This window comes from Falco rusticolus, chromosome 1 (assembly GCF_015220075.1).
Source record: "Falco rusticolus isolate bFalRus1 chromosome 1, bFalRus1.pri, whole genome shotgun sequence".
NCBI lineage: Eukaryota > Metazoa > Chordata > Aves > Falconiformes > Falconidae > Falco > Falco rusticolus.
In genome coordinates this window covers 13424065-13438207 of record NC_051187.1, presented here as the reverse complement: position 1 = coordinate 13438207, position 14143 = coordinate 13424065, and the positions used below count along the sequence as shown (strand labels likewise).

Below are 14143 nucleotides of genomic sequence, written 5' to 3'. Positions count from 1 at the left end.
GAGCAGGATCAGATCTGATTATTTAATCAGGTGATACTTCGTTAAAATGCCCGTTGGGGAAGGGGGCAGCTGGCAGCAGGATGGAGCTTTAGGGTGGGTTTTGTACCATGACGTGCTCCCAGGGAGGATCCTTGGTCATGGGGCATGGCTGGGCTTTGACCTCCTCCTCCTCCAGCTTGTGCCTTCTCTACTGTGCTGTTGTCCTTTCCTGCTAGGGAGGTGCCACGGCAGACAGCGTTTCCTCTGCTCCTGCTCCAAGGATAAATTCAGCCCTCCAAGGCCAAGCTGGGTGCTGCAGTCCCTTCCATTTGTGTTCCTGAGAGCCTCTTCCAGATCAAGCACTGTGCTCTGTGGCCGGGCGCAGGGTGTGATAATGGGAATGGACTCATGTCCCTGAATCGCTCCTGCTCCAAGCAATTTGTGGGGCACCATGTTGTATTGAAGCATCAGGGATGCTCAATCACCTCCCTGCCAGAGCTGGACCACAGCTCTCTGGAAACCCTTCTCTGAGGTCTGCTTTGGGAAAGGGGATGAGGTCCGTAGTCATCTCTGCATGCAAATACTGCAGCTCGATGGTTCATCAGCATCTGCTGGGGAGAGGATGGCTGTGCTCCACCAGCAGCTGCTTGTAGGGCACACCAGCTGTGCCTATAGCCAGGCTTTTAGGGATGGAAGTCTGGATTAGCCCAGTGAACAATGCTTTTTACAGCTTGTTTAAACTGCTTTCCAGCCCCCAGGGCAGGCTCATTCAGAAATAAGAGCTGCTTCACTCCCAGAGTGCATGCACAGGGATGTCGGGCAGTTTCACTGATGCACTTGAACATCCCCTTTCCCAGGTGGGTCAGCTCTCCCAATGCCTGGCTGTGGGTCTCCAAAAGGATTAGCAAGTGTTTGTGCTGGTTTTGTGTGCTGCTGGCAGAGCTTGTTAAGGCTAACAAGCCCAGGATGTTTCTTTTACTCTTGATTAGGTGTGAGGTGAGAAGGGGATGAGGAGCTGCAGGGTTCTGTTTGTCCGAAGCCCCTGGCCAGGTGATCCTGATCTGCTGTGACCCAGCTGGGGATGGGGCAGGGCTGATGCCTGGGAGCCAGGGCGGATGGGTGGTGTTAGATGCCTGTCTGCAGCGCGCAGGGCTGGAGAAACCCTTTGCTTTTGAGCTGCCTGATGCTGACAGCAAAGCTGCCCTGGGTCTGGGGCTCAGGTGTGTGTTGGCTCCGTGAGAGCAGCATCAGAGTTGGTGGGATGGAGGTAGGGAGCTTGTGGGGTCCTGTGAAGGTACCATGTCTTGTCTAGGAGGCTCTCCGGGCAGGGCGAGCCTGGCCATGCTGTACTGGAACAGTAGGGACCTGCCCTGGGAGCTCCTCCAGTAGATCTTTCCAGGGAAGGCCAGTCCTTTTTGAGTTGCTTGACGCTGTACTTCAGGTCTCCAAAACATCTCCTGTAGCTAATGAGTGCTTTGAAGGAAGTTGCTTTAGTTGCCAGCCCTTTCCAGCAACAGATAATTGCGATGCTGGCACGTTGTAGTCCAGACTTAATGGCTGGCTCCTAATCCTTTGCCTTTTAACTGCACAATAATGATGAGATGGAGGGCTGTGGTGTTCCTTTGCAACCCTTTCTCTGGAAAAGCCTGGTTTCAGCTTTGGGTGGCTCTGCTGCGTTTCCGTGCGCAGCTCCTGAGCCCTGCGGATAATGCTGTGAACTTGCAAAGGAGAGTTACAGGTTCCTGTCCTCGGTGGCTTGGTTCCCTTTGGCTCTGGGACGCTGGGAGGCAGAAATGCCAGCAGGCACCCCTACGGGCTTGCTCAGCTCACCATCTCACACAGGATTTGTCTATTTGAAGGCGAACTGTTGTTTCACGAGGCTGGCTGGCAGTTGTCTTTTCTCTTTCTCCTCTTTGAAATTTTTCTTGGGTTTAACTGGCTGAGATCCTCCGTATAGCCATGGCTCTGGGACCTGTCGTACATGGTGCCTGGCAGTGGCTCTGCTGGGGCTGTGCCTGTGTGTCTGTTGGAGGATGCTGCACCTCCATGGAGACTTGGAGGCAGTGGCAGCATCTCCAAGCAGTGGAAAGAGACCAGGCATCCAATCCCTCGGTGCAGCATGCTCTGCTTGCATGCTGGGGAGATGGGGGGGGGGCTTGGCTTTATGCTCCCTGGTGCACAATAACCCTCCTGCTTGCACAGAGCTCCTGCCTTCAGCCTTTGTACCCTCCCCAAAAGTTCTGGCCTGAATTTGGCCTGAATAAGAGCAGCGCTGAGGGCTCCTGCCTCTCTTGCAGCTGGAGGTGACCACAAGCTCAGCTGGGAGTGACGTGTGGGTCAGCATCCTGCCTGGTGCATCCCCATGGGAGCTGCTTTCCTACCAGCCCAGATGAACAAAGTAGCAACGGGATGGTCCCAGGCCACCGTGTGTGCTGCCAGTGTGGGTCCCTCCTCGTTCTGCTGTGCACAGGGCTGCCCGTGCCGTGCAGGTGATGCTGGACACAATGGCAAATACCAGTGACCTAGTTACAGGGGGAACAAAAGACCGTTTTTTTTTTTTAAAAAAAAAAGTTTTGGTTTTTATATTTTTAGATCCTTTGGGAGGAAGGGAAGGTACAAGGTCTTTCTTTTTTCCGGACTCTCCCAGGAGGAAAATGGGTATTGTTTATTGTGGTGGTTCCTATGGTGTGGATGAATGGCCTGGATCTAGTGGAGCATGGTAAGGGCTTTCCCATCTAAGATGCAAGTCCTCCGTTCCCTCTTGAAGCCTGCCTGTTGGAGCAGACTGCAGGGATTTTGAAGGGTATTTTCAGGCAAAACCCACCTGCTTGGTGCCAGTTTGGGCAGCAACATCTTAGGACTCTTCGTGAAGCGTGTGTGGGTCTGGCTGTGGTTGGGTGAGTTACTGGTGTGCTCTTATGGAACTCTGGCCACAGAGATGCTCCTTGCCCAGGCTGGGTGGTGTGAGCCATGGGGATGGAGCAGTTGGGAAGGAGGCAGGGATTGTTCAGGCTGCCTCTTCCAGACACCCCAAAACAAAGCGGCTCCTGCTGGGGGTTACCCCAGGGGCATGAAGGGTGGTGGGGCTATCCCAGGAGCGAGCTGGTTCCTCATCACACCTTGCTACAGCTCTGCTTTCCCTCACACAGGATATTTGTGCTGGGCATTGGCTTTTTCACCCTGTGCTTCCTAATGACATCGCTGGGAGGGCAGTTCTCAGCCAAGCGCCTGGGGGACTCGCCCTTCACCATCCGGACCGAAGGTAAGCGTGGCTCCGTGCCCGTCCTGTCCCATGTGATGCTCAATGACCCCTGCATGCATGGTGCAGCCGAGCTGACGAGCACCAGGGATGCAGGGAGGATGGTGCTTCGATGCCTCTGTTCCCAAGGCTCCCTCCTGACCCATTTCAGGGATGTCAGGACAGCTCAGGGTCCTGTTGGCTCTTCTTGCTGTGGCGTGGAGCACTTTGCAGCCACGTGGCTAAAACCTGGCAGTGTTTGCATCCAGAGGTGTACAGGCACAGCGGGGACACGTGTGTGCGGGAGTGTGGATGCTGACCGTGGCTCACAGCAGAGGGATGGGAAAACACCAGTGGCTGCGGCTGGTGGAGTCAGACCTTCAGCTGGCAGAGGTGTGGGCTGCATGGGCTGCACCCAGTCTGACGTGCTGAAGATTTGGCTTGGGTGCTTGGAGAGCTCAGTGATTTTGAGCAGTTTTGGTCTGCAGGGAGTAGAAATTGTTCCTTAGGGATGGGAAAATAAAAGGCCTTTGTGGTTCTATGGAGGTACTGAAATGTAGAAGATAAATATTCTGATTTTTGGCAAGTGTGCTTTCTGTTATATTTTTTAAAACACCTGTTTTGGCAAGATGTGCAGTCAGCTCAGGAGACAGCTTCCATGGTGGGAGGGTTGTGTCCTGCCCGTGTCCTGAATTGAGCTTTGCCCTGAATTTTTTTCTCTGTGGCCCCAGCCTGGAACAGCATGACTGAACTGCACAGGGGGAAATGTCCAGCTTGAACTCTGGTGAGCAGGGTGAGATAGGCTTGGCCAGGCCACCATGGTCTTCCCCTCCTCCATACCAAACGCATGGAAGGATTTGAGCTCCCTAGCCTTGCCTGGAATGTGATTTTGGGGCATTAGATCCTTTCCTTGTGGTGCTCGAAGAAGCCCTAGCTGCTTTCCTACAGGAGAGGACTGAAGTGGTGGTTTCCAGAAGTCTGATGGTGCTTGTAAACCACTTAGTTGATTTTCAGAGAGACTGATGTGCAGCCTGCGGCAGCTGGCTTTTTCTCCCCCACGGGTGGAGCACACGGTGGCTGGCGTTTCTCCCTGTGATCCCCTAATTGTTCCCATCACCAACTCCATTAAGCCCCTTCTCCAAGGAGCTGGTGTTTGCCTGGTTGGGTTGTCCCCAGCCGGAGCCAGAGCAGGCTGCAGGATCGGTGCCTTTCCGTATTTTCTGTGTGGTTTACCACGTTTGGGGTACCTGCCCCTGCGGCAAGGGTGGGTGCTTTGTTAATGTCCCTGTCCCCATGCCAAGCGCTGCTCCCAGGATAGCTGGTGACTGAAACCTGGTCATATAATACATGATTTCTTCCTTCTTGGGATGAGAAGCAGCATGTGAGGAGGGTGGGCAGAAGCCTCTGGACCACCACCTTCTCCAAACCTGGCTTTTGAAGAGATGGGTCCTGAAAAGATTCCTGAGTGTGGAATAAAAAGTGTCACTTGTTACAGCTGCCTTCTGACCCAGGAGAGCCCCAGCATCCTCTCGGAGTTTGCAGAGAACTAGAAGAAAGGCAGAGAGGGACCTGAGTAACTGTGGGACCAGTGTGAGCTGAGGGTGGCACAGGTCATGCTGCAAACAGCAGCAAGGGTTTCTAGAAGCCTGCAGAAGCCCCTGGTCCCACCCCAGAGGACTTCAAAGTTGTGGTGAAATTGTAGAATCGTTTAGGTTGGAAAAGACCTTTAAGGTCATCAAGTCCAACCATTAACGTAGCACTGCCACCACTAAACCGGGTCCCTAAGTGCCCTGTCTACTTGTCTTTGAAATACCTCTGGGGATGGTGACTCAACCACCACCCTGGGCAGCCTGTTCCAGTGATGGCAAAAAGACAATTATTCAGATTCTTTATCCCCTTTCTGGATGCCTTAGAGTAGAATAGCTTTTCCCATTCTTTTTCTTGTCATCAATTTAACCCAGGTCTTTGAGTCCACTGATTCCCATCCTTACGTGTCTCCTGTTTACCAGGCACAACGTCAGCGCAGCCTTGGAGCTGGATCAAAAGAAACCTCCTTGTTCAGGCTCTCACACCTCAGAGTCCTCCACACTCATTGCTTTAGGTGATTAAATCAAGGTGTGCAAGTGGGTTCACCTTCTTCCATCCGAGCTCCTGGCCATGGTGGGTCCCATTGGCCCTGCGGGGTGGTGTGCTGTGAGCGCCTGCCTTGCCGGCCAGGAGCGATGCCCGCTCCTTGGCTCCAAGGCTGCGTGGTGTGGGTGTTGCTTCTGGTGATTGCTGGTTTGTCTCTTTTCAAGAAGAAGATAAAAATTATGATCAAGGTCCTCTAATTTTTCAAGCTTTTGGACTTTAAGGTCTGTGTCTGGCTAAGGGAAGTCCTCCTTCATTAGCAAGCTCAGAAATTCAATGTAAAACTTTTTTTTTTCCTCCCTTCTCCCTGCCCCCCCCCCCCCCCCCCCCCGGATTGAATTGCCAAGCAAGGTATTGCTTCCAAATAAATTGCTGGAAATGTTGCTGTTGCTGTGTTTCTTGTTGGGGAAGGTTTGGTTTGTTCATGATCTCACACATTGTTTTGAAACATGAAGCATCCGCTCTCCTGTCTCTGGAGGGAGGATGCTGTTTCGGAAGGTTATATGCTTTGTCCCCAGGGTTTGGCAGGCACAACCTGAGAGACTTTCTAGCTCTTTAACACCAGGTTCAGGCTGTTGAGGTTCAGCCTTTCCCGTGATGCTGGTACCTAGGGACCGGCTGTCCTGTGTGGTAAGTCGCTGTTCTCAGCACAGCTCCCCGCACACAGCGCAGCTACATGGGATTAGGACCCCTGAAAGCAGAGCGGGACCAAGACCTCAGGGCATGCACAAGGCTGGAGCTGGCTAGGAGCCGGCCAATGTCACTGTGGACCCCTCGCTGTCACCTTTGAAATGCGGCTGCTGTGGGAGGATCTCATGGCTGGAAAACCCAACTGTCGCACCCATGGAAAAAGGCAGGAGGGACGATGCATGCAAGGCAACCTCACTGGTGCCACTGGGAAATGGGGAGTGGGAAGCTGGTGGGGTGAGGAAACCCCATCCTTGGAGACTTTCAAAACACATCTGGCTGATGTGAGGTCTGACCCCAGGTCTGCTCTACTTGGAGCAGGAGATCCCTCCCGGCCGGGGTGATGCTGAGCTGACATGGAGGGGCACCGAATGTGTGTCGAAGTTGGTGCGTGTCGATGGGACCAGAAATGGATATACTTCTTATTAGTGCTGTGAAGTCTCAATGGGTCTGTTTGAATAACAAAGTGGCATTTAATTAACATGCGTTATGGATCCCAAGGAAACCCAAGAAATATTGCTGGTTGTTATTGTTGCTGTTAAGCACACAATGCTGGTCTGAAGATGAGCTCAAAGGAGCAGGTTAATTTTGCTAGGCTGATTAGCTCTTGATGTGAGTAATAGTGGGAATTGGGCCAGTATTGGCACAGACCTGGACAGGTTCAGGGCTGTTGGCTTTGGAGGAGTTGATGGGTGCGTGGCCCCAGGTCTGCCATGGGTTGGAGCCTGGGCTTGAATATCTGCTGGGACAGGGCTCCCGGTGTGAAACCTCTGGAATGCACTGGTGGTCCCACCTGGGGAAGGAGCCTGGTCCTTGCTGCTGCTCTCGTCTCTGCATGGGCTCATGAAAGCATTGGGTTTAATGGGCTCTTTTGAGCATTATTCATTAATTAATTTTGCATTGCAAGCTGGCAGCATCCTCTCCCCATACACTCTGGGTGTGGGCTGCTTTGCCAGCATCACCGGTGTATTTAGTTGAGTATGTTTGTGGCTAGTGAGCACCAGCTTCTGTGGTCCTTCCTGGGGGTGATCCTGGCTTTTGTGGCTGTTGGCTCTGGTCCTTGTTTCCACGTATCTTGCCAGGCTCAGCAGCGATGCTGTGCAAGTGAAGCTGCCCATGCACTTAAATGCCTGCAGGGTTGGGGCGGCCCCAAAGAGCTGGGGGTCAAGCACCTGGGCACTTAAAAATCATTTGCATTGGAGAGATCCTGTTGGGTTGTGGATAAGTGGTGAAGCTCATGGTTCATGGCTCAGTCTAGGCTGGGACTGTTCCTGTTTCTTCCTGGGTGTCCTGGGCAGCCCAGCACTGAGTGTTGGATATCTCAATCCAAGGGGAAGCTTAGGAAAATGCCCCAGACTGGCCCAGAGCTGTCCTGGCTTCTGAACTGTGTGAGCAGCCAATTAAAACCAAAATGAAGATAGATGTGAGGCAGGAGCATGAAAAGGAGAAATGGATAATGTCACAGTCCAAAAGTTAATCCCATTTTTAATTTTATTTTTGTATATGAATCTCCTTCTCAGAGGCTCTCTCCAAAAGCTGAGTTTCTTGGTGTTTGCCAGAAATCATTCCTCAGATGGCTTCTCTGCTTGGTGATTCGATGCAGCAGAGGCTTTGCGTCTTAACAATAAATAAAAAACCCTTCTGAAATGCAAGTTATTTTATCCTAATCTGCTGCTGTCAAGTAAACACAGACAAAGAATGGTTCCTTTGTTTTGAAATGGCCACTGAGAGAATTTGTTCTACAAAGATCTAGATTAAAAAAAAGAGAATAGACAAGTCCATAAATTTTGAATGTGGGAGACACTTTGGGAAGGGCTCTAGGCTCAAGAGATTGTTTTCTGTGCCCTCTTCTCTTGTCCTCCTTAGAATTTAAAATGTTTGGTGGTTTGTTTTTTTTTCCCCCCCAAGCATCTTTGTTTTGGTTTTGTTTTACTGCTGGAGTCAAATTGTCTTGGGGCAGGGGGCTGATCCTGAAAAAACACCAGAATCTTTAATCGTGGTGATTGCAGCGGGGCTGGGGAGGGGTTTGGCCGTGGTCCCTCTGCCCGCCGCTGTGCCCCAGCCTGGTCTGGGCAATGATGTACGTCCTGGTCCTGCTGGTGGAGCTTGCTGCTGCAGGGGATTAGCGGAGGAAAACAGGTTAAGTGTTAGAACATGATTAGATGTGGCTGGAATACTGCCTGCAGCTGCTGTAGGTAGTTTTAAAAGATGGGAACACTTCTGATTTCTCCTGCTGTTGGTTCCTGTATGGTAGGGTATGAGGTGCTGGAGGAATTTGCTGCAGACCCAGGGGATGTGTAGGACAGATCCTGATGTCCCAAGATAGCTGGAGCTGAGCTCTGCCCTCGCTGTGGGCTGCTGATTCTTGCAAGAGGGCTCTGATTTAATTTCAGCTGACCTCAGTGGTACTTTGATGCAAGTGCTTTGAGTGGTTCATGCAGATATAGATATCTCAGTGCTTGGGGTCTGCGTGCTGCAACAGCAGTTCTCACACTGCAGTCTTTGAGTCTCCACGCCTTTGGGAAGTGGTGGTTTGCTGAGCACTGGAGTTCTGTGTTTACTGTTCCCATAACTTGTCTTTTCAAACCATTTTCAAGTGTTTCCTGCCTGGATTGATGCTCAGCTTGAGAACTCAACGCCTGCCTTTTTCCACCCCAAACGGAGCTCCCAGCAGCATCTCCAGCTGGTTTCCTGTTGGTGACCACAGTTGGGCTCCTGCATTGTGTTTCCTCAGTGGCTTTGGAAACAGGATCGGTGGGGACAAGGGGACAAAGGAAGGCTGATGAAGAGCTGATTGTAGAGCGCAAGCTGGAAAATGTGAGTGAGCAGGGGTGAAGCACATCCTCTGCAAGGCTGTCGCACCTTGTCCTAGGTTGCTGACACATGCTTTGGGGTCTGATCCTCTCAGGGCTGAAGGATAAGGACTCTGATGGGATATTAAACAGCTTATGGACTGAGGCACGGGGTTCCCAGTCCTGCGCCACTGGGACTTTCTGCAGCTGGGCAATGGTACTTGCCTTAACCTGGAGTCTGGCTGGAGGTGAGCAGTGCACCAGTGCCTGGGGACTTCCCTTGGTCTGTGGCACAGCAGAGGTGCAAATGGCCAGAGAACAGCTTCTGCTGCAAAAGCCTCTGAGATTTGGCCATTCGCTTTCATTTTGCAGGGAAAGAAAATTAAATGTGGAAAAGTTACAGAGACAGCCTGCTGGGGAACCCCCCCTTGCTGTCTTGGGGCACCTTGTCCTGGATGCAGGCTCTGGGTGCAGCTGAGCACTGCTGCTTTCTTGGGGCATCAAAAGGGCTATGGTTTGTTTTGTTAGGGCATGGGACTCCCAGGAGAGGTCCAGCAGACAACAGCCAAGGCACGTTACGCTGGAAATGGTGTTTAACATCACCTGGCAGCAATCTTGCCCTGCCCTCCCCAAACCCAGTACCCCTCCTGTGTCCCGGCTACTGGAGTGCTCTGCCTCTCTCATGGCTGTTGCTTGCTCCAGCTGATGGAGTCTCACCTGCTTAAAGCAATTTCTTCCAACAATGAACATGGGAGAGAGAGGGAGATTGTTTAGGGCTGTGCAGCACAGCTGAATATTTTGGTGTTTGTGGCTTGTTTCTCTCCAGAGCAGGGATGTCGGTGGAGGGAGGCAGGAATTGTGCTGCAGAAGATGATGTTGATATGCAGAAGATAATGCTTGGGGTTTTGTAGGGCATCTTCACCGTTCCAGAGTCATGGTACCGTGAAGCAATGGGATTTTATGTTATTTCAATCCCTTGAATCGCTCCCCGAGGAGCAGAGCAGAAAAGCCAAATAGAAATGTGAGAACCTACATGATCTCCTCGGAGGGGTCCTTTGCTCCCGCTCCTGTCTCTGCTGGTTTTCCTTCTGCTCCAGCAGCATCCCAGCTGGGTTAGCGTGGCCAGGTACCATTGCCGTTTGTTCTCACAGAAGATGCAGAAAGGTCAAGCTCGTATTTGCTAATGATCAGAGTGAGCTTGAATAACTCTGCTGTCCTCCCTCACCATCAACTGTGCTGGGAGGGGGGGAGGAGAAGGTCTGTGTGCACGATCCTGACCTGCTGCGTACCCGCTGTGCTCTGCGTGTGGCTCATCGCGAGGGAGGGCAGCAGGGGAGGGGATGGCTTGGTTCAGCTCCGCCTGTGAGGTCCAGGCTGTGGTGAGATGCTGCTCAGCCGGAAGAGCTTTAAATCAAAACAGAGATGTGTTCGTCCTCACATCCCAGTTTCCTCTCTCGGGAAAGATAATTTCTGGACCCATTTGCAAACTTGGGTCACTGCCACTTGTGACAGATCCCAATCTGCTCCTCAGTTTTTCTGTTCTCAGCAGAGCACATAGATCTTCTGACAGTAGCTTGAGTTGGGCAAAATACCCAAAAGTTGCTTTATGGCTTTAACAATCCCTTTTCTTACCTGACCTCGCTGGAGAGAGCATCTAGGAGTGAGCACTTGGACTGCTGCCTCCTTGAGGTGTGACACGCAGTCATGTGGTTCCAGGGATGCTTGTATTCCCTTTGCTTTTGAAAAGTCATGCAAATTATAAATTTATCTTGCTGCCTTTAATGCATGGTGAAGGTGACAGGAGAACCAGTTGCAAAGCCTCATGTAACCAAGTGATGGGGATGGGGGGGCACAGGAGGGAGCCGGGTGGACTTTGCTGTGCAAACTCGGCATTAATTATTCCCAGTTTCTTCCTGAGTGAGTTACAGCCCTCTCCTGGGCTGCATGTGTAACGTTTTGATGTTGTCTGCTGAGCAGCTCTGGATAACTGTCTGCAGAAACTTGTAAGCAGCTTGTCAGGATCCGCTGCTTGAGCGTGTCTCACTGGAAGGCGCAGGCGGCGACAAGGATGCTTGTCCAGGCACAGGGATGAGGCTATTCTCATGACCTGAATCCACAATTTGCTTATGCAAAACCCTCTCGAAAGGCAGGAGGTTCCCCTCTCTGATCCCCTCTTCCCGCAGGGCCTGTGGGGCAGTTGTCCAGAGTGTTTCCCTGGGTCCCTGCGCAGAGGGTGTGGGCACGTGCTGCCTCCCCGGCACCAGCTGGGACATGCGGGTCCTGCACATCTCTAATGCTTAATTTTTCTGCTGCTGCATCCAGAGCTGGATTAGAGTCTCCTGGAGCCCCTGGGCCATGGGAGGTGTGCCAGCCAGGGGACATCCATGGGGAAGACTGTGCTGTGCAGCTCTTTGGAGGCACTCCAGGCAGCCTCAGGGGCTGGAGCAGCCAGCTGATTCTGTAAGCAGTTGTCTGCTCAGTGCCAAGCCGAGCTGGTCGGTACTGGGAGTACCTCCTTGGTGAGGAGCTGTACTGGGGAAGATGGGCTTTTGATTTTTCCCCCCATAGAAAAATGCTGAGGTGGTGGGGCCAGCTCTCCAGCGGGCCCAGAGTTGCTGCACTCTGGCAGCTCCCACCGCTTGGGACTGTTCTCTTGCTTCCCCGTTGTCCAAGCATTGGTGAGGAGAAGGGGGTTAATGGAGACCCCAAAGCAAGGCAGACCCCAGGTGCAGGGTGAGGGCTTTCTGCTTCAAATGCTGCCTTCCCCCAGCCCCACTCCCTGCTGGCTTGTGCCAGATGCTTGGTTGCTCCAGGGGCTCTTTTAAATGGATAACGCTGCATGCGGCAGCAATAATTTGTTCTGCTTTTCCTGTTGAGTATGGGGAGACTTCTTTAATTATGGGTTAAAGTGGTGCTCTGTGCTGAGGAATGGCTGATGGCAATGGTGATGGGTGCTGCTGAGAGTGGCTGTGCGTGTCAGCTGCCCCGTGCAGCATCCTGCGGTGCGAGTGCTATTGGGTCCACTGTGCTGTGGCAAGAGTCTGCTGCTCGTGCCCAGGTCGAACCCCCACGGTAACACAGACGTGTCCTTAATCTGCATTTGTTTTGGAGCAGACCGTTGCTTTGCCCAGATGGAAAAAGTGTGGGTTGATTAAAAGCATGTGTTCTCTCCCGTGCCTGCTTCTTCTGCTGTCCCCGTGGGCCATCCCGCTTTGGTCCCGGAGCACTGCATCCCCTGTCGGGTTGGTGAACGTGCACTGTGCTCCCATCTCCAACCCACGCTTGGAAAGGAAGCTTAAAGTGGAAGTGTAAAACTTTACTGCTCTTATTAAATTGCTATTGCAGGCAGGGAAACGAGTGCTGTTAAAATAAGGAAAAGAAAGGCATCCATGGGGGCTCCACGTGACACCAGGAGTTACTGCCCACTTCTGCAGGGGTGGGCTGGCGAGGCAAAATGCATATTGGTGCTTTGTAGGGCACAGAGGGGTAAGAAGAAGTGTAAGGGCTGCTGTAGTAGTGGTTAAAGCTTAATCCACCCTGGGAATGCTGCAGAAGTGCCCGTTTGATACAATTGCTGCTCAGAACTGGATGCCTGCAGGCTTAAAAAAAAAAGAAAAAGCCGCTAAACTCATTGGAAGATGGAAGTGGGAATTCATGAGTCTTGAACTGGTGGAGCAGGGATGGAGGTCTCGGTGCAGTGATGTGCATTGACCTCTTCCCTGTAGCCACCGTGTTGGAGGAGGGAGCAGCATCATCCTGCTGGCTCCAGCACTCTGTTATCTCCATAAGCAGCAACTCCCAGGGAATGATTAAATCAATTAATTGATTTTCTATAGCTCATAAGGAAGTCAAATGGCATTTCCATCAACGTGTGATGAGCAAACACCCCACCAAGGCCAGGAGGAATGTTAATGGCTCTTTACGCTTTTATTACCCCTTTTCACTCCTAAATCAAAATTCATCCTGAGCCCGGGAGGCAGCAGGTACTTCAGAAAATAAAACTAGCACAGTGGGAACCATAGCAGCCTCTATAAAAGCTGGTTTTTTCCCACTGATTTATTTGTTTCTCTGGCCTAAACGAGAGACCAGGGTTTGGTTCAGCTCAGGCAGAGATTAGCCAAGGCACATCCCGTGGCTCTGCCAATGCCCCCCGGCTCCTGCGGGCTCTGGTTTGTGCTGCTGCCCCGCTCTGCTGCTGCTGGAAGGACCTGGCTGCTGGGCTCGGCAGCGACTTATGGGTTTGGAGGAAGGGGATGATTTATTCACCCCTGGAAACAGAGTGGCAGGATGCCCGGCACTGTTTGGCCAGTATTTTTGGCTGAAGAAGAGATGGTAATAATTTTGAAAGTGTTAAATTAGTGAGTTCTGCTGTTTCTGAAACATAACATTTTGGGGCAGCTGTAAATAAGACTGTGGGCTTGAGCACTGAACGTGTGGAGCCAGAGGAGCGATGGTGGTGCTGAGCCTCCCAAAGCCTTCCTCTGGCTGACCTTGGGGTGTGCAGATGCTGGGTCGGATCCTTTCTCTGCCCCAGGGCTTTGGGCTGATTTCCTGCAGACGTTGGGGTATTGGACCCTGATAATACGATTTTCCCTGAGGTCAGCAACAGGAGCTGTTAGGAGAAGAACTAGTCTTAAATGCCGATGCCCTTGGAGAGGATGCCTGTCTTGTAAAGACTAAGAACTGAAATGAGGGTTGGTGATGGAGGGGGTCCCTGGCTTATGGGGCTGTGGAGCCACTCTGGGGCTGCCCCTGTGCCGTGGGACTGGTGTGTGCTGCTCCTTACCTGGAACTGGGGGTCCCAGCTGCAAAAGTGGGGTCCAGCTTTGCCTCTGGTGCTGACAGCATCCAGCCCGGCGTGGGGTCCACCTGTGCCCTGGGAGCCCTGGTGTCCTCAGGGCTTTGCTGCTGGCAACTGCCCTTGAGCCAGCCCTGTGCTGGAGCCCTTGTGTTTTAGGAAGCAATTTAAAATCGATGTTAATCTTGTAGTTTGAAAGCCTCGCCTGCAGCATGAGGTGTTTGGAGCACTGCAGAACAGCTTAAAATGCAATTTAAAATAGTGCTGGCTGGCAGTAGAGGACCAACTAAAAATACCCTGCTGGTACTTTTTTAAAAAAAGAAGAAAAGTGAAGCGGGGGGGGGGGGGTGAAAAGGAGGAGAAGGATGAAATAAAAGCTGAAGTGCGGCTTGTGCTGGGGTTGTGTGTATCTGTCTCCCCATCCCCAGCTACCCACCTCCCCCAGCCCATCTCCTGGGACTGCTGGGGAGAGGAGGGGGTGACCCAGTGCGTTTTGCCTGCAGAGTGATGGCTTGTGGC

At 52.3% G+C, this 14143-nt stretch overlaps 1 protein-coding gene across 3 annotated transcripts in view; it reads left to right on the top strand.

Moving 5' to 3' along the window:
- MGAT5B (alpha-1,6-mannosylglycoprotein 6-beta-N-acetylglucosaminyltransferase B) overlaps nt 1-14143 on the top strand; it is a 70621-nt gene that overhangs the window by 3576 nt on the left and 52902 nt on the right. For all 3 annotated transcript variants that reach the window (XM_037410514.1, XM_037410506.1, XM_037410524.1), the window contains exon 2: nt 3129-3241. In XM_037410514.1, coding sequence (XP_037266411.1) covers nt 3129-3241 — 113 coding nt within the window. The remainder of the gene's footprint in view (nt 1-3128; nt 3242-14143) is intronic.